The sequence below is a fragment of the Dermochelys coriacea genome, chromosome 15, assembly GCF_009764565.3.
Source record: "Dermochelys coriacea isolate rDerCor1 chromosome 15, rDerCor1.pri.v4, whole genome shotgun sequence".
Lineage (NCBI taxonomy): Eukaryota > Metazoa > Chordata > Testudines > Dermochelyidae > Dermochelys > Dermochelys coriacea.
The window spans coordinates 28,916,658-28,942,927 of record NC_050082.1 but is presented as its reverse complement, the minus strand read 5'-3'; the positions used below and the strand labels follow the sequence as shown (position 1 = coordinate 28,942,927).

The 26,270-nt window shown below is 44.0% G+C and overlaps 1 protein-coding gene across 1 annotated transcript in view; it reads right to left on the bottom strand.

The window, feature by feature from the left end:
- ACACB (acetyl-CoA carboxylase beta) overlaps positions 1–10,960 on the bottom strand; it is a 70,406-nt gene extending 59,446 nt beyond the window's left edge. Inside the window, 2 exon segments of the mRNA XM_043498435.1 lie at positions 10,301–10,926; positions 10,928–10,960. Coding sequence (XP_043354370.1) covers positions 10,301–10,926; positions 10,928–10,960 — 659 coding nt within the window.
- Between the last annotated feature and the right edge of the window lie 15,310 nt (positions 10,961–26,270).

Sequence of the window (26,270 nt, the reverse complement as noted above, 5' to 3'; positions counted from 1 at the left end):
TAAGACAGAGGTTCTCAAACTGTGGTCCGTGAGCTCCATTCAGGCGGTCTGCGGATAGTTCCCTCTAAGGTGCGTGCCTGGGTGGCCGCACATGAGGGAATGAAGGGCAACCCACCTAATTAGTGGACCCACACAGGCATGGCTTCACTAATTAGGTGCCTGGACATGTAAAGTGAGTTGGTGGCCTTGTGGGAAATAGAGGGTTGGTGGCAGGGGGCAGTGGGGTGAGCAGAGGGGGCTGCGGCGGCCAGAGAAAGAGGCAACTTTCCCCAGCTCTGGGGCTGCCACGGCAAGAGAGAGACACCCCCCCCTTCCCAGCCCCAGCTCAGGGGCTGCCATGGCGGGGGGTGGGGGAAGAGAGCATATCCATCACATTAGAAAGGCAAGACTACTGATAGTAAAATATGAGTTGTGTGCCTTTATTTGTGTGTGGGGGGAAACGTTAATTATTATTAAGGTTTTTTTTAATATAGCACTTTTATCCAAAGTGCTTTACAACAGTTAGCTAATGATACAAACAACATTTGGAAAGATCATTAAGTGGTCCACCAAGACCCCCAGCAATTTTCAGTGGTCGGCGAAAAAAGAAGTTTGAGAACCACTGGTGTAAGACATGCAGGGCTTCTCCCATAGCTACTGCCTCTCCTATAGCAACACAGGAGCATCTTCATTGAAGCGCTGCAGTGTTTTAAGTGCACACCTTCCTTCTGGCACAGAGATGCAATGTGACTTGCCCAAGGGACATGCAGCAAATCAACAACAGTGCTGGGACCGGCTGCCAGTTCCATGCTCAATCTACAAGACCATCCTGCTTCTCTGCTGCATATTTTGTTGTTTTTTCCATGGAAGCAAGAAAGGACCTCCTGGGCCAGAGAGGCACTTTGAAGTAAGCATTGCTCCGCCTACACAGATCAGATTGTAGGGTCAAAGCACTTGCTAGTCATGAAATCAGCATGCAACAATCAAATAAATTATGCTCTTTGAGCATAGGACACAAAAGAAAAACAAGCATGTAGTTTTGAACAGGAAATCAAACACATTGACAGTATCAATCTCATTTTCCTATCAGTCACTAAATACTGCAATATTGGGCAGAATGCTGCCTCCCCATTCTCAGAGCCTTTACTCATAGGAGCAATTTGTACTCACTTTAGATTCATAGATACTAAGGTCAGAAGGGACCATTCTGATCATCTAGTCCGACCTCCTGCACAGCGCAGGCCACAGAATCTCACCCACCCACTCCTATGAAAAACCTCACCCATGTCTGAGCTATTGAAGTCCTTAAATCATGGTTCAAAGACTTCAAGGAGCAGAGAAGCCTCCCTCAAGTCAACCATGCCCCATGCTACAGAGGAAGGCGAAAAACATCCAGGGCCTCTCCAATCTGCCCTGGAGGAAAATTCCTTCCCGACCCCAAATATGGCAATCAGCTAAACCCTGAGCATATGGGCAAGATTCACCAGCCAGATACCCAGGAAAGAATTTTCTATAGTAACTCAGATCCCATCCATCTAATATCCCATCTCAGGGGATTTGGCCTATTTACCCTGAATATTTAAAGATCAATTACTTACCAAGATCCCATTATCCCATCATACCATCTCCTCCATAAACTTATCGAGTAGAATCTTAAAGCCAGATAGATCTTTTGCCCCCACTGCTTCCCTTGGAAGGCTATTCCAAAACTTCACTCCTCTGATGGTTAAAACCTTCGTCTGATTTCAAGTCTAAACTTCCTGGTGGCCAGTTTATACCCATTTGTTCTTGTGTCCACATTGGTGCTGAGCTGAAATAATTTCTCTCCCTCTCCTGTATTTATCCCTCTGATATATTTATAGAGAGCAATCATATCTCCCCTCAACCTTCTTTTAGTTAGGCTAAACAAGCCAAGCTCCTTAAGTCTCCTTTCATAAGACAAGTTTTCCATTCCTCGGATCATCCTAGTAGCCCTTCTCTGTACCTGCTCCAGTTTGAATTCATCCTTTTTAAACATGGGAGACCAGAACTGCACACAGTATTCTAGGTGAGGTCTCACCAGTGCCTTGTATAAAGGTACTAAAACCTCCTTATCCCTACTGGAAATGCCTCTCCTGATGCATCCCAAAACCGCATTAGCTTTTTTCACAGCCATATCACATTGGCAGCTCATAGTCATCCTATGCTCAACCAATACTCCAAGGTCCTTCTCCTCTTCCATTACTTCTAATTGATGCGTCCCCAACTTATAGCTAAAATTCTTGTTATTAATCCCTAAATGCATAACCTTACACTTCTCACTATTAAATTTCATCCTATTACTATTACTCCAGTTTACAAGGTCATCCAGATCCTCCTGTATAATATCCCGATCCTTCTCCGAATTGGCAATACCTCCCAGCTTTGTATCATCTGCAAACTTTATTAGCACACTCCCACTTTTTGTGCCAAGGTCAGTAATAAAAAGATTAAATAAGATTGGTTCCAAAACCGATCCCTGAGGAACTCCACTGGTAACCTCCCTCCAACCTGACAGTTCGCCTTTCAGTAGGACCCGTTGCAGTCTCCCCTTTAACCAATTCCTTATCCACCTTTTGATGTTCATATTGATCCCCATCTTCTCCAATTTAACTAATAATTCCCCATGTGGCACGGTATCAAATGCCTTACTGAAATCTAGGTAAATTAGATCCACTGCATTTCCTTTATCTAAAAAATCTGTTACTTTTTCAAAAAAGGAGATTAGGTTGGTTTGGCACGATCTACCTTTTGTACAACCATGTTGTATTTTGTCCCATTTACCATTGACTTCAATGTCCTTAACTAATTTCTCCTTCAAAATTTTTTCCAGGACCTTGCATACTACAGATGTCAAACTAACTGGCCTGTAGTTACCCGGATCACTTTTTTTTCCTTTCTTAAAAATAGGAACTATATTAGCAATTCTCCAATCATTCGGTACTATTCCTGAGTTTACAGATTCATTAAAAATTCTTGCTAATGGGCTTGCAATTTCAGGTGCCAATTCCTTTAATATTCTTGGAAGAAGGTTATCTGGGCCCCCCAATTTAGTCCCATTAAGCTGTTTCAGTTTCGCTTCTATCTCTGATATGGTAATATCTACCTCTATATCCTCCTTCCCATTTGTCTTGCTACCATTATCCCCAAGATCCTCTTTAGCCTTATTAAAGACTGAGGCAAAGTATTTGTTTAGATATTGGGCCATGCCTAGATTATCTTTAACCTCCACTCCATCCTCAGTGTTAAGCGGCCCCACTTTAACTCCAGTCAAGAAGTTCATTTGCAAGGGCTTTGTAGGACTGAACCCCTTCCTTTGCAAATCCTGTTCAGACAACAGTCTCCTGCAATTTTCATGGACGGAAATCTTTTAGTACTTAATGCTAATGATCAAAAGACTACTTGCAGATAGCTAAGGCCCAGATATTCAGATTGTTTATCTGAGAAGTGTCAACCGCAAGCGTTCAAAAGTCGTAAGAGTGGCTTACAAATGCCACGATTTTTTTAAAATACTACATTCTGGATTCTTTTAATTGCCTTCTGGATTTTGAGAATCCAGAGCTCATAATTTTAAGTTTTTTTTCCTGCAAGCTTACTCCCCACTCTTCCCCCAATGAAATCAGAGATTCTCACATAAGAAAATAACTCCAGGAGGTGGGGCTTTAAGAAAAAGCACCAAATAATGAGAATTGCAATTAAGTTATTAATGTGTTGCTAACTCAACGATAAAGCTAATGTGCACAGATTCCCTTCCCTTCCCTCTCCCAAACCCTCAAAATACTCTCTTAAATTTTAGTAAGAACTGTTTCAACATCAACCCCAGCCCGCAGCAGGTAGAACCCAAGCAATGCAGTGCAATGCTAGAGCAGGACAACACGATGAAACCCATTAGCTAAAGAGAAACTGACCAGTTCATTTTTCATTGTCCCAGATGCCTGAAATTCAAAGAAAACAAACTATAAAAAAGTTTTGTTTTACAAGATTTTAGCTTTAATAAATGAACGGATAATACAGGGAAGTTGGGTTTGTTTTTCAAATAATTTATTTTTAGTCTGACAGCAGCTCTCACAAATGCAGAAAAAAAAATTAAATGCCACAAAAATATTTTTCACAGTGCATAAAAAACAAAACAAAAAAAACCAGATACAACTCACTGCCACACTCAGGAAAACTAAAGAGAAAAAGTTACATAAGAAAATCTGCTGCCTTAATCTCCCTAAGTACATGGATTGCTCTATAAATTCAAATCACTGGACAAACATTCATTAACTTTCACATTTCAATGAGAAAATAAAAACAGCCAATGCAGTGTGCAGGAGACAATGTTAGGGAACAATGGCTAGCTACCGCTAACTTTCAAGGAGTGCTTCTCTGCACACAGCTCAACAAGTACAAGGATTCATAGCTGGAACTATACTCAGAACTAGGAAACTGGTAAAGAAAAACCCTAGAAGCATATCAGAAAGGAGCAGCAGCGGCCTGTTGTTTTGCTAAGCAGAGAAAAGTTGCAGCTGCTAAGCAATTTACATTCTGCCTTGAAGTCCCGATCCCCTTTTCAAGGTACCCAAGGCAGAACATTTCTTTTGCCCCTGGTGCCAACCTTCTCAAACACTGGAACCAGCTGAGGCTGGACCCATCCTCTCCCTCCATTCTGGAATTCAATGTGTGATTAGGGTCCCATTGCAGAGTCCAGCCCGGGTGCTTCCTCTTTCTCCTCCTTCCCCTTCCCCAGGCAGCTAGAGTAGTAGTAACAGCGAACTCTCTAGCAGCACCCTGTGGCACAGATTAGAAACTTTTCGGAAATGACCTCGGGCTGCCTCCATTCACTTCTCTCTTAAAGCAACAGTAGCTCAGAGTAGTTTCACCTTTACCAGATACCTACAGAGGCCAGAGTTTTGTTTTGCAAAATCGAAATAGGGATGGGGTGGGAGTAGGGGGAGGAACCCAACTCTACCCTACTATAGTGTATGTGCAAAGGCAGGGACATCACCTTGATCCGGAGTCTGAATGTTTGCATTTCCTGACTGGGTTCAAGTGACATAAACTTGCATCAAAGCAGGTGTTTCCAATGTGGTGCATCAACAAAGCTAGCCATGGTCTCCGCCTAGAAGAGTTTACAGACCAAGACAAAGGACAACATACAAAGGGCAGGAGAGAAAGAGAATCAAGTCCACATGATGTTATGGACAATGTCATTTGCTACCTTTTAGTAAATGTTATAATTACATAAACAAATGAAGACCTCTGCCTAGCTTAGCCATGAAACATTGGTTAAGTTCTTCCAGGCATCATGGCAGAAGCGTGTTTGAACAGGGATTTGAAAAATTGGATTTTATTTTTGTTTCATGCTGCAATCTATTCCTATCAGCCTTATCATGGTGCTATGTATAACGGGCTTATTTCAGAGCAGGGGGCCAGCTCATGTCAATGACAACTTACATGCAGGGCGAGACCAGATGCAATGGGCAAAGCGGGGCCTGAACTGTCACTCTGGGTCCAAACCCCAATCAAACACGTCGCAGGAGTCCATGTCTGACTCCAGATCCCACCTTCACAGCAAGCCCAGCCCTAGAAACTGAAAAGCACTGACACAGCAAAGTGCCTTATCTGAAGAGCAAGCTTCCCTTCCTGGTAAACGAATACAGATAGGTCTATCTGATTCATTGTTTTATGGCTAGTCTGCTCCAAGCTACACTGAAAAGCTGGATGCTCAGCAATAGGAGGGGGTTAAATTAATGATCCCTTCTCCGGGTGACAGGGAAAGTTATTCCTACCCATGTCCCTGTTCTCAGGCTGTGGAAGAGGAACAAATGCTATTGCAAGCAGCCGTGAGCACATTGCACCCATCCTGCATGCCCTGGGGCCTGGATCCTACGCGCACTGAAGTCAATGGTGCAGCATCAGGGCTGATAAAGGTCACCGTAGAGACAGCATCCGTCCTGCTGGCTTCCAAAGCCCTCCCTGGCAAGGTGCCTGGGGAGGATCAGCACTCTGGTAATGCCACTGCATGTGACTTCCCTCTTTATGCATAAGGTGGGTGAGCAACGAGGCTTTTGCTCTAGCGGCCACAAGGGTATGGATCCCACCAACCCCCTCTGACTCGCCACACATCTTAATCAGTCTCACTTTTTAGCAATAGGCAACCCCAAGTGTTAAGACCAAACCCCAGGCAAGACCCCTCTTTTTTAAAATGAGGGCACTTTGTTCCAAGCACATAATCTGCGCTTTACTGCAATAACAGCACCATCGAGTTTGTAAGCTGTTTTAATTATCTCATGTCCCATTCATTTGCTCAGCACCTCAAGTGCCTCAGCAAGAAGCTCTTTAGAAATACACGTTATTAAATAATATGTAACTGATAGGGCCAAATCTGCAGCTCTTGCTCTTGATTGTTTTGTCCAAGGGAGGGCTGTGGATTTGATTCCATTAACACCAGCAACTTTCCTCTCCAGATTTCAGAATAATTTACAAACACCAATTCACTCATCCTCATAACCCTGCCTGCAAGTTAGATATGCATCATTAGAAACTGAGGTACAGGAAGATGAAGTGAACCTGTTCAAGGTCATCACAGGCAGCTGGTGACAGAGCTGGGAATAGATCCTAGGAATCCCAGCTCCCTGGCCCAGCCACCAGGCCTCACACAGCTTCTCCCACATTTGTACATGTAAACATTTTTATTCTGCTTTATGATTCTTCCACTAGCAAAGGCAGTTTCCTTTGCTGCCGACGGAAGGATAGTGATGGTTTCTCCAAGCAGTGGTGCCAGCAGATAAAATTTTGCCTGGCCATCTCCACGGATAAGAATGAGGGACACAGCTTGTCACCAATGATCACACACAAAAGTAACTTGTTTGGGATCCCAGACCCTCAGCATGACACACAGATGAAATAAAAGCCTAACATGAATGATCCCTTTCCTAGCAGCGACTCTTTTTTCTAAGCACCTGACCTGGCAAGGTGTGGTTCCTGGATTCAACAGGAATGGAGGGTGCTCAGCACCTCATGGGATCAGGCCCCAAGTTTCACCAGACAGTCAAACACTGTGATCACTTATGGCACATGGTCCCACTTTTGAGTCACAAGCAGTTCACCAACACTCACATCTGCATATTGTTATCATTTAGAATTTTAAAAGCTCTTACCTCTAAAGGACATCAAGTGAAACAATTCAGCAGCTAAAGAGCAAGCAAACCACGCACAACCGCTATAATCTGCTGATCCAAGAAGTAAGGAAAACAGCCCTTTGCTCAAGGCTAGCTCAACCCCAGGTCACCTTATTGCTATTCCTTAAAGGGATACAATTCATTTATTAACAGCTAGTAGTCATTTAAACACACTCAGAAACCATGCATTTACAAAGTGAAAAAGCAGAGAAATGGTGCTGGCAGGTGGCCTTCATTTACAGTGTCTGAGTAACGTCCCTCTCCCCAGCCCCTCCAGCCCAAAACAGAGACGGTCAAATAATGTTGGAAATTTCTGAATTAAATATTACTTTTGGTGTAGTCCAAAGACAGGGAATAACACAGTTAAGTTGCACAGTACAAGGCTGTATTTGTACCTGAGTTTAAAAGGGCAAAAAAGTTTAAATTATTCCTGCCCAAATCTCCCTAAGTGATGCTTCTAAAAGAGTATAAAGGTCTCCTACCCCCGACAGTGCATTGCGAATTTATTTAGAATAATTATTGAAAATAGTTCCTTAAAATTCCATAATGCTCATTTGAGACTAGACTTTCAGAACACATAGGCATGAAGCATATTGACACAACTGTGTACCAATCTAAAAAAAAAAGTTAGGCAACTGCAGGGGAAAATGGCTAACTAGGCACATTTCAGAGTGATAGCCGTGTTTGCCTCTTTTACAGATCCAGACTAAGAGTCCTGTGGCACCTTATAAACTAACAGATGTATTGGAGCATCCGATGAAGCGGGTATTCACCCACGAAAGCTTATGCTCCAATATGTCTGTTAGTCTATAAGGTGCCACAGGACTCTTTGCCACTTTCCTAGGCACATTTGTGTATGTATAACACACACAACTTCCAGGTGTGGTGTTCGGTCCCATCTAGTGGCACCAAGACCACTTAGAGAGAGTTAAATGAGCCTGCTCTACAGCCTTAGCTAAGAGCCAGTTGGCTTTTAGCTCATGCGGTAGAGGCTCATGTACTGAGGTCCCAGGTTAGATCCTGATTGCTGCTGACCAGGGTCTGGCGGCATTACATATGAAATCACCATATTTGCACATGAAGTTGCCATTAACTGTGCACTCATTCTGTGTGCTTAACGTGTCTGAAAATCATTCTGATACGTCATCCAAATAAAATTGCAGTTACTGAGCAAAACAAATACACCATAAAGATAAACTCTAAGGTAAGTGTAACATATCACGTGCCACAAGTACTCCTTTTCTTTTTGCGAATACAGACTAACAGGGCTGCTACTCTGAAACCATACATGATGATGTTCTCCTCTATTAAATATGGTCTTGTCCTCCCACCAGTAAGAGAAATTCTGCTCTTAGTTACCTCCATGCAAAGCCACTAGTGAGGCTACCATGAGGGTAACTGAGGGCAAATTTTTGGCCCAGGTGGTGACTATTGGCAGTGACAAGGTAGCAACATTTGCACAGACCAACAGATGGCGTGCTTGGAGAGAGAAAAAACCACCACCACCTCACAACAAGCACACAAGGGAAAAACCAAAATGAAAGAAAAAGCAGGGGGAGAAAAAGAAGTGATCTAATTTTAACTTAGTTACTGTGTTTAAAAGGGCACATCCAATGGACAAAAAAAATAAAAGGAACAATTACATCTGATTTTCTTAAATAGACAATAAATATCTATAACAACAACCTTGGAAAGATTAGAAGAAAAAAAATCTATGTTTTGCAATGTTTCCTTTGTGTTTTTGACAGAACTTTGTGTATAGTCACTTTCTCTCTCTCCTTTGCACAGTCAGCGCACACACATGATTGTAAAACTACAAAGGTTGGCAGGGCAACTCAGGGTCAAACTGATTTATCAAATCACATCCCCCATCACAGTCCAAGGGTTAAAATACACCTTGTATTATTTCTCTCATTTTATGTTCCTTAATTCAGCTGAAATCTTTTCCTCTTGACATGTAAGAGCAAGAACTAGGATGACCTCTCTAGTTGCTGCATCCAAGCTGCAACTCTCTAATCAAACAAAAGTCCCCTCTTCAGACAAAAGTCACAGAAGTGCTCATTGGCAAGAGTGGGCTGACACTGGTGAAGTGTAGCTGCTTGGCTGGGACACTGTCTGAGCACGAACAAGGCACTTTCAGAACTGTTCAGACACCTCCGCTCCCATGACACGTATGCAACACATAGAGAGAGGAGAAAACTCTCTGCACAGACACCAAACACAGTTCTTGGGGCTACACCACTTCAAGCAACTGCACTGAGTTTATTATTTTATATCCATTTTGAAACCAAATCAGCAACATACTGTGCATGGTGGCATTTAGTTCAAAGTAGAGATGGGTCTGAGAAGCAACATGTGCATCAGGATCACCGCTAGGGGGTTCTTTAGATCAAGGATCTGGATCCAGGCCCATTTCTAATTCAAACAGGGGTACTAAATATTCCTCCGCGCTCACCTGAAAGCCCCCTCAAAACCCCAGCTATATGTACGCCTAAAGGCTTATCATGAAGCGGGCAAGTTTGGGCAGACTACATTCTGCAGCTCCATATCCCATTATTAATCCCCCACCTGCCCAGTTCACTTAATAATATATTTAATGCATCAGCAAGTTGGACATTGCAATGTTGTAATATACATAAATAGCCTCTCGAAGCATAACCTTGCAAATCTGCACTAGTGACCAGGACAACTATTAGGAATCACTGACAACTGCAAATTATTGAGCCAGGCCCCAATTTCACAAAGCATAGCACACGCGCTGCTGCAAAGCATAGCTTAGGTTTAGATTTAGAAAGTTCGCAACAGCGCAGGCTCTTCTTTTAAACCTTGGCTAAGATGCGGGCAGAGACAGCCTGGTGTTTGGGGGCAAAATTCTAAAATGCACAGACCAGCGAAGTGTGGATTAGCGAGGTTCTACTCAAACTCCAGCACCCGACTCGTGTTAACAGAAAATAAAATGTTTCTTTTTAAAAACAAAATTTCATTAAAAGAAAAAGAGCAATTTTCAGTAAAACGGGAGTGGGGTGGGATTTGGGGGTAATTTTTAATTTTATACACCAACTTTCCACATTCCCCCTTACTTATTTATAAATAGCTTTGAGCAAAAGAAGCTGGAAATAAATCTCAGGGCTCTTTACCTCATGGTTGTGGAAGAAGATCCAGACTCTGACAGTGATATTAGCGAAAAAGACTCGAAAGAGGAGGAGGAACCAACGCTCACCACGCTACTTCTGCTAGTGACTTTAAAAGATCCAGATACCAGCTCATCATCAGACGAGTTATCTTCAAAAGAGCCCAGGACAAATTTTGCCATTGCTTGCCTTTTGAGCTGTACCTGAGTGTTTTCTATAAACTGCTCCTGTTTTCCACTGGAGATGGACTTCTTTAGCTTCATCTGCTGCTTTAATGAAGGAAGTGGAACTTGATATAAAGGCCCTGTTAAACTGTTTGCTGGAACATCTTGTGCCGGCGCTGACACGTCAAGGGAAGAAGGGAGATTTGGAAGTTTGTGTTGCCAAAGCATACTTGCTGCTTGCTGAAAGGCATCCACAAACACTTGTCCAGAGGTCGGTAAAGTCTGAGCAGGCCCTGTGGACTGGAGTGCTGTTACAGCCCTCTCCTGCAGTTGGCATGTTGATCCCTTTGAAGGTTGCTCTTTGTCTTCAGAGGCTGCTGGCAGTTCTGGACTGGATCTCTCAGTCTCTGAATTTAGCTGGTTAATGGGCTGAGAATTTGCCATTTCAGTCCAAACAAACCATAGCAAAAATCAGACAGGACAACAGGGCCAGCAGTACCATTCAGAAACCCTAAAAGAAGAAGAAATGCATATGTATAAAAGTCACAATCTAGTTCAGCTAATGCTAACAGGCAGCAAGTGGACTGGGACTGACTCATTCTAACAGAGAAAGACTGGTTGGATTCCAAATGCTACCACAGGATCAAACAACATTGTAAAACTTCTGTGGTCACAGCAGATGTCAAGATGACCAGTATGTATCCTCCCAGAGCACTAGGAATTGTATTACAGCAGTAAGGATAGAAATCAGATCCCCCTTGCTCCAAAACCACAGACCCTTGCTCCTCGAGCCAGCACTATTCTCTGTTAGCTGTTTGTTAGTGGCGTATGTTAGATTAACAGAATGAAACGCAGCTGCCAGCAGCCAGACCTTGCAGACCTCCCTCCTGTCACCCCCGCCCACACAGATCCTGTGAAAAATAACAACAGAAGCATAATGCTGGTTAAGAGATCTTCAGTTATATTTCTAACACCCAAAGAACATTCAATACCAAAAGCAGCCAGCTACCTTATCTTTTATCCAACAAAATCCTTCTGACAAATCTCTTTGCTTGGTTCTTCATTCAGCACTGCAATGTACTTACAGGCAATAGCTAAACTGAAGACGCTGTTACGGCACAAGCTATTTTTACTTCCTAAAAACAGAACCTTGGCAAGAGCTGACTGGTACTATGCATTGAGCTTCTCCTAGATATGCCTAACAGACAAATACAAGTCAACAACCTGGCTTTTCCCCACAGAAACATGACAGTCGAATAAGTTTACAAGACTTATGGAAGCAGCAAATGTGCATTCATTTTGACAGCAAATCCTAAGCCAACACCCCCGGTTTTGGGCTATTGTGAAATATCATCTACAAGGACTTTGGTGTAGCCACAGTTAGAAAGGGACACAGTCATTTTGGATGGGAAAAAAATAAAATCACATTTCTCCCTGAAAACTGGGAGTCCCCTAGTCACTAGCGCCATCCAAGATCACTAGAACTGAAAGACGTTAGCTGAAAAATTATTTCCCTCTAGGTTTTTTTAAGCTGGTTCATTTTGTGTACTTGACAGAACCTTGTATAAAGTCAATTTTCCCTGCAATGTCAGTTTCCTCTTGGCTGAAAAGATCCTTATAAACATCAGAGGAAGAGATCGTAACTTAAAAGAAAAATCCAGATTACGTTATATAAAGAGTATGCATCTACCAAAAGTAGGATTTTTTTTGAAAAGTCAATTAAAAAAATGGCGAGGACCCAGCATCCTTGTAAGTGCACCCCTGCTTCACAGTCAGTTTCCATTTCATTTATAAAGTCCTCAGCCTAATTGCTCTAGCCAGGCACAGAATGCAAGCCCCAGGCTCTCACAGTATTGTGGCCTCCAAAGAGAAACACCCACCAAGATACAAAACCTTACCATAGATCTAGCCCATTTACATGTAGACACAGACAACCGTGTGCACAAGACACACAGACAAGCGAGTTCCATGCCAACAGCATTTATTTATTACAACAATTCCCCCTGCTACAAATATCACATGCCAAGGATTCAGGTTGGGATGGAAGGGGAGGAGGTAAACTGAATATCCTCTTTTCTGAAAAGCAGTTACAATGGAACCTTAGAGTTACGAATACCAGAGTCATGAACTGACGGGTCAACCACACACCTCATTAGGGACCAGAAGTATGCAATCAGGCAGTAGAAACCCTCCCCGAAAAAAGCAAATACAAGTACAGTCTGTGTTAAAGATAAATTACTAAAAAAAAGGGAAGGATTAAAAAAATTTGACAAAGTAAGGAACCTATTTCTGTGTTTAATTTAAATTAAGATGGTTAAAAGCAGCATTTTTCTTCTGCATAGTAAAGTTTCAAAGCTGTATTAAGTCAATGTTCAGTTGTACATTTTTGAAAGAACAACCATAACATTTTGTTCAGAGTTACAAACATTTCAGAGTTATGAACAATCTCCATTCTCAAGGTGTTCATAACTCCAAGGTTCTCCTGTAATTCAAATAATTGAAACACTGGGGGGAGTGGTGGGAAGGAGATCTCTCCCTCTCTTTTTAGAAGTTTTTTCCCTTTCCTCCCCCTTCCCCACTCCCTTTTCCTTGTTTACAATGTTTGTGGTGGGTTTCTGCCTGTTCACCCTGCATAGGATGATCCTCATGGCTGGGAAAAAACTTCACAATTTAAGGGCTTTAGGGAAATGTCCCAGCAGGTCCATGTGCAGAATTTATCAGTATCTTTTGCAAAACCCTTGTGACCTGGCATGAATAATCTGCTTCACATCTACAAATGCTACATCAGGGGCCCCCATGAGGCCGCCTGGACTCCCAGCCTGTGATTCTCGATCATGAGCCATGCAGAGGTTCCACCAGCCCTTGGGGTGATCGGAAAGGATGAAATGTGTTCTATTTTATGCAAATGATTCAGCCCTCCAGCTTGTGGCACGTTACAAAGGTGTCCTTGGTGTTCTGAAAACACATTGGAGGAAAGGGGATGGAGCCTGCCTTTCTTCCATGCTTTGCCTACCTAGACTGCAAACTCTTTGGGGCAGACTCTCTCTTACTATGTTTTTGTACAGCTAGGCACACCTGTAATGCAAACAAACAAACAAGGCCTCTGTCACGGGACAATGGTCTCCCGCTGTTGTCTAATGTCAAAGACTCTATTACGCTGAGTGTTGGGGCAAACCTGATGTGGTTTATTTTTAAAACAGGACTCATTGATCCTGTAAAAATATTCTGTGACAACCAATGAGTGGTGCCTGGTCCACCGTGCTGCTGACAAGTTAGCACACTAGGAAGGAACACAGTGTCTCATGGACATTACAGGGATGGGCTCAGAGCTCTCTAGTCCAGCAGGACAATTTATAGTAATTACCTATTAACAAGATCTGCCCTGCACATCAGCATTGTTATTACTGTTAACTATCTGTACTGTGGTAACACCTGGATGCCCCAGGTGAGATCAGAGCCCATTGTGCTGAGCACTGTACAAACACATGGAGAGAGATGGTCCCTGCCCCGAAAAGTTCACAAACCAAAAAGACAATACAGACAAAGGGTGGGAAAGAAACCAAAGGCCCAGAGAGATGAAGTGACTTGCCCAGGGTCATACAGCAAGTCAGTGGCAGCTATGGAAAAAGAAGTTGCAGTCTAGGCTAGGCCCAAATCCACTGGACCTTGCTGTTGCTCATCCTTGCAATTTTGCATTCACAGATGAGAAGGCAACAGACAAGGGTTAACCCTGGAAATACTTATTTCAATAGGACAGCAAGGCTCCACACAGACGTAACCACACAAAAGGACTAAAATCTGTATATTAAAGTGCTTATTGGCAGGTTATTCTGTTATGGAGTTTCTGGTAACATCCTCTGCAGCATTTGGTGTTGCCCCTGAAGGAGGAGACCAGACTGCTGACTAGATGAACTACTGCTTTGATCTGGGAAGGCTACTCCTATGTTTCTATCAAGCCAACAGAAGGGTAGTCTGTAAAGGGTAATCAAACTGAAATGGAAAAATCCAGACACAAAACAAGGGCCCTGCCAGTCTCTGAAGGTTGCTGCCCCAGACTGGGATCACTTTCACATACGATGCATGCAGACGACAGAATAAGGAATCACTGGATTTGCACCTCAAAGACTAAGGAGTACATTTCCTTATCCATGTTGGGTAGCAAAAAGACCATACCCCACAAAATACACCAGAACCCAGCTAGCTGATGGTACAGTCTCCCACGGTCTCTTCAGTTCTCCTCCTAAACCTGCCTGCCTTGGTTTCCTGCCTGTGCTCAATGGATACCCATTTCTTCCCATGCAAACATGCTCCTCTCTGTCTGCTGACACTAAATCCAAAAGAAAGACACATGGCACACAAGTGGCACAAAGAAAACCTCCTGCCCTTATTTTATGTAAGCTTCATCCTTCATGTCCCCTTCCCTTTCCCCTGCTTTTTTATCTTGCCCCCGCTTTTCCCATGCCCAAGTAAGGGCCCAACCCCATGAGTTGCCAAGCACCCTCAAGCCCCATGGATGTCACTAAGGGAGGCAGGAGTTCAGCTCCTCCCACGATGGAGCTGTCTTGAGGCAGGGGTATCATCTCCAAAGCATCAGGCCCACCAGGGGTGCTGCTGAAAAAACAATTCCCATGTTGTTTTACTTTTCAAAACTGAGCAGAAACAAACAGGAGTGAGGTCTGGGAGAAACGCTGGCCCTGCTCCTATCAACACATGGGCATGTGCTCAACTCTACTCCGAGAGCTCTGAAGTGTAGGATTCCACAGGGCACAATCCTGTGAATCCTGCCAGCCCTCCCATTAACGTGTGTATGGGGTGGGTAGGAGGCCTGGGGTGCAGTGTTGTCAGTAAGCTCATGACTCCCAGCTGTCTGTCTTTACCTCATCTGCAAGGACACTAGAACAATTTAGACAGTGAAAGCCACTAACAAAACTCAGGTTTCAGAGTAGCAGCCGTGTTAGTCTGTATTCGCAAAAAGAAAAGGAGTACTTGTGGCACCTTAGAGACTAACAAATTTATTAGAGCCTAAGCTTTCGTGAGCTACAGCTCACTTCATCGGATGCATTTCATAACAAAACTGTAACCCTACATGTGACAGGAGCCACGCATTCAGTTGCTATTATTACTTTAAGCCACAGGTGCTGCCGCATCCCTAGGACCCCTGCTTGTCCGACTTGGACAACGCAGTTCAGCACCTCAGCAAACATCTACTTGAGACTGGGGGATGGATGAGCGCAAGCTGACTGAAGCTTAACTCAGACAAGACTGAGTTAATGGTGGTGGGCTAGGGGAAGCAGCCAGAGGAGATGGCAGAGGTAATCTCAGTCCGTTGGACTGAGGGAACATATCCATCATGAATTACTAGGGTTCACAACTTTATAGTGATTTTAGACCCCAACCTGCTGTTTGATGGCTATATCACAGCAGGAATCCAACCAGCTTTTTACCACCTGCATCTGGCTAGGAGGTTGTGACCTTTCCTTTTGCATATTGACCTTGCCACTGTCACCCATGCCTTTGTTACTCAAAATTAGACTACTGCAATGCACTCTACATGGGGCTAAGCAGCATCAGAATCATTTGGACACGAAGTCAGTACAGACTGCAGCGTTGTCTCACCAGGAGCATGTGTCACCAGCGCTCCTGGATCAGCACTGGGTGCCCATCCATCATCCAAACTCCAGATGGAGTTTAAAGTGTTGTTTATGACCTATAGAGCCCTAAATGGCCAGGACAAACCTACCTGAGCGACCACCCCTCTCGCCAGGCCAGGCTGCCATAGCTATGGTCTGCAGTGTTGCTGGAGCCATGTTGGTCCCAAGATACTAGAGAGACAAGGTGGGTGAAATAATATCTTTTATTGGACCAGCTTCTGTTGGTGAGAGAGATAACCTTTCGACAGAATTCTTCTTCAGGGCTGGGAAAGGTACTCAAGAGTGCCCAGCTAACTACAAGGTTGAACAAATTGTTTGGCGCAAGTAGTTAATACGTGTAATAAGGGCACACTCACAGCTGTGGTTAGCAGGGATACTTGAGCTGGATCTCTCTCGCTCCAAAAGAGAAGGAGAAGTAGGTTGCCAGCTACCCTACAAGGGCTCCAGGAGTCTGGAACTTCTCCCCCATTTGGTCCAATGTAGCCCAAATTTGGTGACCTTCTGCACATGCTGGCTAAAGCCACCTGTTTGGTTGGTTTTTGGAGACGGCAGCAGGCATGCTGCTCCCAACAATGAAAGGGTAGAAAGGCATTTCTATGCATCAGTGGTTCCCAAACTTGTTCTGCTGTTTGTGCAGGGAAAGCCCCTGGAGGGCTGGGCCGGTTTGTTTACCTGCTGCGTCTGCGGGTTCGGCTGATTGCGGCTCCCACTGGCTGCGGTTCGCTGCTCCAGGCCAATGGGGGCTGCTGAAAGCGGTGCAGGCCGAGGGACGTACTAGCCGCCGCTTCCAGCAGCTTACATTGGCCTGGAGCAGCGAACTGCGGCCACTGGGAGCCGTGATCAGCCGAACCTGCAGACGCGGCAGGTAAACAAACCAGCCCGGCCCACCGGGGCTTTCCCTGCACAAGCAGTGGAACAAGTTTGGGAATCACTGCTATACATGATTGTCTAGCTGAGTTTTTGTTGAAATGGTGCTGGGATATTACTGGATTATTGATGATGTCTTATGGCACTTAGAGCCTTGGATTCTTTTTATCTAAAGCTAAATAAATAAATTCCATGAGTAGTCTCATTATTTCAGTAGCAACAGTAAGCATGTGCACAAGCTTTTGCAGAATCTGGGCCTTAAGGGGCAGAAAACAAATGCACCCATAGTAACAGCTAGAAGACTATTACAATAAACAGCTGAAAAACATACACATGCAATATTTAGGATGTCACTTTTAAAGAAAGCAGTTTTTATATTCAGACCTGGGTTTTCAAAACTCTATATAGCATTTAAAACATTCAGTATTTGACCTTTAAACAACTTTTGTAAGAGTTCAGAGTAACATAATCCATTTAAATAAGGTCAGGTTTCAGAGTAGCAGCCGTGTTAGTCTGTATTCGCAAAAAGAAAAGGAGTACTTGTGGCACCTTAGAGACTAACAAATTTATTTGAGCATAAGCTTTCGTGAGCTACAGCATCCGATGAAGTGAGCTGTAGCTCACAAAAGCTTATGCTCAAATAAATTTGTTAGTGTCTAAGGTGCCACAAGTACTTTTCTTTTTAAATAAGGTCGTAATTTATACTGCTCAGTTTAGATCCAAGTAAGGAACATCCAGCCCCATTATCAGGTTCTTCTTCATGACCATAGGATTCCAAGAAGCCAGATTGTTTGCCAGTGGGGGTTGTATCTGGCTTCTTGGAATCCTATGGTCATGAAGAAGAAGTTAATAATCCTCTGGTAAGAATGACAGACAGTGCATCAATATATATACTTAGGCTCTTGCTATGCTTCCTAACACAAAGTTTACCTTAATGGATTCCCAATTTTCCATGGTTTGTTTGAAATTCAGAGCCAGGCTAGATATCTAAGTATCTCCAGAATTAGAATGATCTGAAAACATGCAACAGAAAACCCAAACTACTTTCGTAATGCATGGCCCACACCGAACAGCCCATCTAACCAAAGCCATATGCACAGAGAGGATTATTTTGGTAACCTTCCCATGGCTGCTGGTTTTTCCAATCATCAGAGGCCTTATGGGGTTAAAGACACCAAATGTCACCTGCATTCTTTGCATGGTTTCACATTTCATGCAGTTTCCCTAAATTAAATTTCTCGTCTTACTTGCGACATTGATATTAAATAAAATCCCTTCAGTTGTTCTGCTCGGAAAACTTTTACCAAAGCCAAGTTTAAAAAAAAAAAAAAAAAGGCCAACAATGACTCCACATCAAGCACGTGGAGAGTAGCTACAAATTATTCTGTCGCATACCAAAATGGGATTAGATTTATGTGGGACAAAGGTCACCCAGCGATGCAAAATGAACAACTGTTTAATGCTGTGTGTTCAGCACAAACATTTTTTGTGTCAGCCTGCTATAAAATTATATAAACAAATAAGGGGAGATTGATCCATTGTGGAAAGTTTTAATTAAAAACACACACACAAAAGTCCTGAAAAGACGTAAAACTGGCATTGTGCATAAAATCATTTGTAGTTATCCTTTGGCAGAGTACAGCAGAATTAAAAGCTGAAGATATCTAATTCTTTTAATGATTAACATTTAATTAAAATTATAAGACCAAGACCTATGTTTGGTCTTATTTCTGTGTGTGCATATGGGTCTATTTACTATTGTTCCAGGAGAAGTCAGATCAGGTCATGAACTGATTTCAATTTGGATTCTGCATCTAGCCACCTAAAGTTATTGGTAGGTGTAACATATTAAAAAAAACAACATACATGTAGAAGGTCCACTTCCAGTAAACAAAAGAAGTTTCTTTTGCATGGCTATTAATCCAAGATTTTTCTGCCTTCATTTACTCAGAGCCCTAACACTGTCCAATCCAAAAGCTCACACCTCATTTTTTTTGTTTTATAATTGATTTCACATTAAAAAAATTATTTTATCAAAGCCCATAGTTTTGTGGGAAAATTAGTTGGTTACTAATCGTGCAAGGCTTCTACACAAATATATATGCTACAATTTATAATGCTGAAGTAGGTTTCTTATTCTTGGTATCAGCCCCTTATTTGTGGTTCCCGGTTCCTTACTCAAAGGCCAAAATTATTTAAAAATACATTAATGTAGGATTAAATTTTTAGAAAAGGTCACCAAATTAATGATTGAATGTGATAAAAATTTTAATTACAGATTACTTAATTATTTATTAAATAATCAAATAAGGAGCTGGGTTTTGACTGGCTGTTTGTGAGAAAATAAGTTTTGGATGACCCCAAGCAACACATCCTTGTGACCTACAGACTGTTCTGAAGGTGCCAGGACATGCCACTCACCAACCCAAAGCTTCGTTCCTGCGCAATGGGCTGCCACATGTCACACCCTCATCCCAATTCCATATTGGGCATAGAGTTTGAATAAGGCGCTGTTTTTGGACAGACTGTAGGTGATAAAACAGGTCTCAGGTCACCCAAAGCCACAGTCCCCCTCAACCATCAGACTGTTCCGAAGGAGCTGGGAAATGTTAATTCCCCCACTCGAACCTTCATTCTTGAGCAATATGCTGCCACATGTCACACCCCCATCCCAACTGGGCAAAGGAGGAGGGTTTTGACTGACCTACTGACTGGGACAAAAGGAGTCTCAGGTCACCCCAAGTGGCATGTCTCCACAACCAGTGAATAAGTTTTTCCCCAAACCAAAGCTGTGCTCCTGTGCAATTGCCTGCCAAATGGCACACCCCCACATCACTTCCATTCTGAATAAGGGACCAGAGTTTGACAGTCAGACCATTCTGACCTAGCAGAGGCATGGAACTCCCTGACTTGAAACATTAGCATGGAACTCCCTGACTTAGCAAGTGTTGCATTGTTCCATCTGTTTGTTCTCCACAGAATGTTGTGTGGCTAGCTGTGCACCCCGAACTGACCAGCTGAGTCAGGTTTGTGTCTCAAAGAGAGCTTTGTTGCTGGGACCCTTCGAACAAAACCAGTGTTTGAAGTCTCTAAGTGGTTATTCCCTCCCCGTTTCCAAGGAAGGGAGCTGAGCAGTGAGGCTTGTATACAAGCCAATTGCCAGGTCAACGGGAGTGGCAGACAGGCTGTTCTTGTTGTAGGTATGGCTCCGCACCAGAGGTAGCGGATATGGATGATGAAAGAACAAACTGCTGCAACCCACTTTGGATGTACTAAGTTCTCCTTTCTGCTGGAAGACAGAATAGATTTCTAGCATAGAAAATGCAAGCTGGGAACCTTCCTGGAGGAGAAGACTTGGTCTGGAAGCATGAGTTGCCACATTGTGCAACAGCTGAGAAAACAAAGACTTGAACAACCAGATTTGGAAATCATGGTCACAGACACCACAAGGGAAGGGATCATCAATAAGGGAATTAGTGTGAGTACAAACCAAAGAAGTGGACAGGTGATTTGAGACCAAGAAGGGAAAGAGAGCCAGGAGACATTCAACTCAACTAGAAGTATCACAGAATCATAAAAATGTCAGGCTGGAAGGGACTACTGCATCCACTTCTGGTGTCCACATTTTAAAAAAGGAGGTTGAAAAATTGGAGAGAGCACAGAAAAGAGTCACAGAAATGGTACAAGGGCTGGAGGAAATGCTTTACAGTGACAGATTTACAGAGATCAATCTGTGTAGCTTATCAAAAAGAATATTTGATTGAAGTGTGTAAGTACCTTCATGTGGACAAAGAGAAGGCACCAAAGGGCTTTTCACCTAGCAGAGAAAGGCAGAACAAGAACCAATAGCTGGAAGCTGAAGCCAGACAAAGTCAAGTTAGAAATTAGGCACAAATCTTTAACAGTGAGGGTGATTAACCATTAAAACAGACTATCAAGAGGAGTGATGGATTCTTCATCTCTTGAGGTCTCCATATCAAGTGGATGCCATTCTAGAAGAACAATGTGAAGTCTGGTGGCACCTTAAAAACTAACAGATTTATTTGGGCATTAGCTTTTGTGGGTAAAAAATCCCACTTCTTCACTTTATTGTGAGGGTTTTTACCCACGAAAGCTTATGCCCAAATACATCTGTTAGTCTTTAAGGTGCCACCGGCCTCCTTGTTGTTTTTGTGGATACAGACCAATTCGGCTATCCCTCTGATACTTGGCATTATAGAAGATATATCTTAGTCAAACAGAAGCTGGTTTGAGCCCAGCAACAAGGCTAACAACTGGATGAAATTTGCTGGTAACATACAGGAAGTCAGACTAGATGGTCCCCTCTGGCCTGAAAATCTCTCAGTCTATGAAACCCCGTTACTAGTCCTTTTGCGCACACAACTTTGTCAAAGTTTTCCTCTCCACTTGGAAGTTTAGTGCTGTAGCTGGTTGTGTATAGACCATAAAAGCCTCCTTATGAAGAGGCAGACAGCACCACATTATGCAGCAATTCTACGCAGAAATTTATGAAGAAACTTCCCTTCTATGCAAAACAGGGGCTCAGCATGCGAATCCTTTGGAATGCTTAAATATAGGGGTCACCGGTGATCAGCACCAACAACTGCTCAGTTAAATTTTTTTTTATTATAATAAATGACTTCTTTGCTTATTTTATAATTTCATAGTCAAAGTAAACAAGTGCAATGGATTGCATCAACTGAGTACACGTCATTTCATTAATCGTGATCCCTGCATCTTTCTGTGCATCACAGCAAGTAAGCTGAAAGAAAACAAGATGCGTTTTGGTGGAATCCTCTTAAAGCAATGACCTGCCTCTTTTCAAACACCACTCACTGACTATTCAGTCAAAAATGACATGCCCCCAACTCCCGAAAAATCCTTCATCTGCCCTCTCTGTAGCTCTTCTACATGCAACTTGAATAAATCATTAATATTTAAAATAATGTTTCAAATATTGCTTAGTTCAACAGAAGTCATCAAAATTATTTGCATAAATAATAGAGTTTATTAAAGCAAAGGTGTTGTCATTATAGGTACAAAGTTGTTGAGATAACATACAACACCAGGAAGCATTTTGTATGTTTCCCCATGCTTAATCAAATTGAAGGCTGGCATTTCTATGATGGAATTAAAAAGGAAAGGTGGTGATATTCTAGCCACCGAAAGAGTTATCCACATTCTGTTAAAGTGCACTAAGACACATCGGTGTTGTACAAATCTCAGAGCAATACTAAAGACACTAACAGGTTCAGTAATTGTAGTATATAAGAATTCGGTAGTATTCATTTAAGTAGTTTGTGGGCACTCTTGTGGTACTCCATTTTCTATGTTTTAGAAGCCATCAGAAACCACTCAGAGCAGCAGTGTGCATTCTTCTAGGCCTTGTATTTTTGCATAGAGTTAATAAACATGATTATTTGGGAGTCAATGGTGCCCAAGCAGTATCCCCTTATTATTTTTGTTACGTAATGAGCACAAGACACAAGACTGACCATAAGCCATGTGTTTATAAGTGTCACACAATTAAACACAGTACTATCAGTTTAGCCAGTTTTCCTGTCCTTAACTCATGTAACAACAAACCAAAAGTTCCCATAGACTTCATTTGTAACCATCATACAATTTCTGTGAAAACATTACAGCTGCATTTGCAGCAAATTTGCCAAATATTGCTTTTGTTGATTTTTTACATGCATATTGCATACTGCATTTTTCTTATTAGTTAAGACACAAAATAAAAATTGGGGTAATACATTTGTCAGACCGGAAATAAAAGTTCACCTCTGGGAGTGGCATATCCCCAGCTCTTCATAAGAAAATAACGGTCGTAGGGATGTGTCACTTGGGCTGACCTGAAGCTTTTTTGTCACATACAATCTGTCAAAACTCAGTTCCTTATTCAAGTCCTGTGTACAAAATGGAAGTGGGGTGGGCACATCATAGCTCACTCCACACCGCTCAATAACAAAGCTTTGGATCAGCAAGTGAATGTCCAAGTGTTATGCTGATCCTATTACTAAACAAGCTCTTTCACAACAATCTGACAGACATGGGGACACCTCACTTGGGGTGACCTGAGAAACATTTTGGCACATACAGTCAGTCAAAACGCAGCTCCTTATTCAAGTCTTGTGTAAAATATAGAAAAAAGGTGGAGGCGTGCTGCTCAAGAACAAAGCTTCAGGTCAAGTGCCATGTCCTTGCTCCTTCAGAAAAGTCTGCCAGTCACAGGGACACATTACTTCAGGTGACCCAAAACTTAGTTTGTCATTTACAGCCAGTCAAAAGCCAGCTCCTTACTGGATTTTTAATCAATAAATAATTAAGTAATTAGAAATTGAATTTTTATCAGATTCAATCTTATTAATTTGATGAAATTGCTAAAAATGTAATCTTACACTGATGTATTTGTAAATAATTTTGGCCTTTGAATAAGGAGCTGGACCATGAATAAGGAGCCAACTTCAGCTTCTTGTGCAATTTTTCACTGCACTTTTGGGATTCCACACTCTCCCTCTAGTGGTTAATTTACTATGGTACCTGACAGATGTTGCTTTCTTTTGGGACAGAAACATTGTGCTGTCTGGAAAGAAAAGTTAGTAACACACAGCAGGGAGGTCTAATCTTCTTGGGAGCTGAATTTCCATTAAAGTTTCTCTGTTTATCTCAGGATGTGATAAGGAGACATAAATCCTCACAACGTAATTGCCTTTCTAAGCAAGGAAAATGAACTGTAGCTAATGACAGGCTTTTAACAAGGTAAGAAGGACAGAATCTTGCTTTAGATCACAGAGGAGAGAGAGTCTGAAGGTATCCTCCTAATCCTCGTTTAAACCACATTATCAAAACCACAAGTCCCTGAAGAGAGGCCCAGGATTAGAGGAGCAGGACTGTGATGCAAACTAGGCCGGAGACACATTTTCAGAGCTGGAAGGGAGTACAAGCCACTGCTCCTAGGACTCTCACCACTCAGTTCACCCACCCTTCTACAAAAAAAAATAAAAGACTAAATCAAGCTCGGTACGTCAAGGGGAAGTTAAACAATAAACGCTCTTCCATAACCCCTGAGCGAGGAGTGACAGATCACAGTGCAAGTAACAGGCAAGAAAACCCTCAAGTTATCTTGTTCAGAGACCCGTGGCCAGGGCGGAGAGGTTCCTGCTGCTTTGCTTTCCCCTCAAAAATCAATGCCTCACCGCGCTCTGAACTCCCCCTCCTGTTGCGCTGCACACTTAGGGGTTAACTCTGGACAGGCTGGCTCACAAGCCCACCGTGACAGCGGTTTGTACGTTAATCCAGCCTTGTCCCAGAAAGGCCATGGTGACGGGAGCTACCTGGCCTCTAGTTTCCTACCTACCAGCCGAGGGGCGCACTCTGCCCTGGGGTCCCTGGCGGGGGGGGGGGCTTTAAAAATAAAACTGAAAAACCAAACACGTCCAGCAGCAGCCACCAACCCACCTGGGTCTCACCCCCCGCGGGCCACGAGGCAGGTCCCGGTTTCAAAAGAAGGGGTGAGCGGGGGGGGGGGGCTGGAACAGTGGGGGGGGGGCTGGGAGCCATGGCACCGAGCTGTAAACCCTGCATGTGATGGAAACCACCTCAGGCGGGGGGGGGGGGGGGGCTGGAACAGTGGGGGGGGGGCTGGGAGCCATGGCACCGAGCTGTAAACCCTGCATGTGATGGAAACCACCTCAGGCGGGGGGGGGGGGGTGCAGCAGCAGCGGCTCTGGGGGAGCAGGGGGCTTGGCGGACCCCGCCCCCCGCCGAGCAGGGAGGCCTGGGGCCTGGCTCACCTGCCCGGCGAAGGCGCTCGCAGCTGCGTGCCGGGGCCAGCCCCCCAGCCTGCCCGCGGGGCCTGGGGACGACGTGCCGCCCGGGACCCCTCGCCGGCGGGGCGCCGGAGACGAAGCCAGGCCGCAGCTCGCGGGCGGCCGGCTGCCATGGCAACCGAGGCCGGGCTCGGGGGCGCGCGAAGGGGGTCCCCCGCCCCCTGACGCCGCGCGCGCCGCCGCGCTGGCCCGGGGGGGGGGGCGGGGGCTCAGCCAGCGGCTCCGCTCGGGCCGGGCCCGGGGGCGCGGTTTTGTTTGCGGCCGGTCACAGCGGCCGTGCGCGGAGTTCGCGTTTGCAAAGGGCCCCGCCGGGAGCCGCTCGGGGCGGCGAGTGTCCCCCCTTCGCACCTCCGAGAGCTGTGGCCAGCCGCGGGGCCCAGCCGGCTCCCTTCCGGCGCTTGCGGGGTCTCCCTTAGGCCAGCGCAGCGCAAGGCAATTCAGACACAACGGCTGAAGCGCGGGAGTAAAGACACGTCTAGACGCTTGGCTCGAAGGCTTCTTGCATTTCGTTCTGAGCCCGGCTCACTCCGCTGCCCTCCCAGCTTTTCATCCTAAGGGCTCCAAGCGCTTTGTAAAAGGAAATGCAAACCTACAGCCTTGCAAGGCAACGTCTGTTTAGCCCAGTTGCGGAGGAACGAACTCTATGCCTCCTTCAAGCCCTCCCAGCATGGAGCTGCTGGAAATTCCAACCCACATCGAGTATATAAAACACTGGAAATATTTCCACTGGAATTGTACAAATGGCCATAAAAGTTCCTTACACCAGAGTTAAGGCCAGGGGCCACGTTGTGTAGTCTAATATTCTCCATGAGGGGCAGTAGGGAATGATGCCTAGGGACTACTGAATGGACTAAAAGAAAAGGAGGACTTGTGCCACCTTAGAGACTAACCAATATATTAGAGCATAAGCTTTCCTGAGCTACAGCTCACTTCATCGGTTGCATTCAGTGGAAAATACATGTTCTCGGTGTATATAAATCTCCCCACTGTATTTTCCACTGAATGCATCCGATGAAGTGAGCTGTAGCTCACGAAAGCTTATGCTCTAATACATTGGTTAGTCTCTAAGGTGCCACAAGTCCTACTTTTCTTTTTGCGAATACAGACCAACACGGCCGCTACTCTGAAACCTGAATGGACTAAGAGACTGGCCTAATTATTGAAGTATACTATCGAGGCCCAGTTTGGTGAAAGGTGTAAACCATGCACATGTAAAACATTCTGCAGAAGGTAACAAGTGATAATTGTCTGTACATCAGCTGCTGTGGAGGTGGCCAATATGGGTAATGGGTATATTTCATACAGGTGGTTTGGGTTTTTTTAAATTTACAGCATGCCAACTGAGAAAACACTCTCGGAAGGTGATATGCTCTATTTGACTCTTAGTAGTAGAAGGAAGATTTAGATGAAGTGACCCACTAGGTTTTATTTTCATTTGAATTACAGAATTTAGAAGTACCAA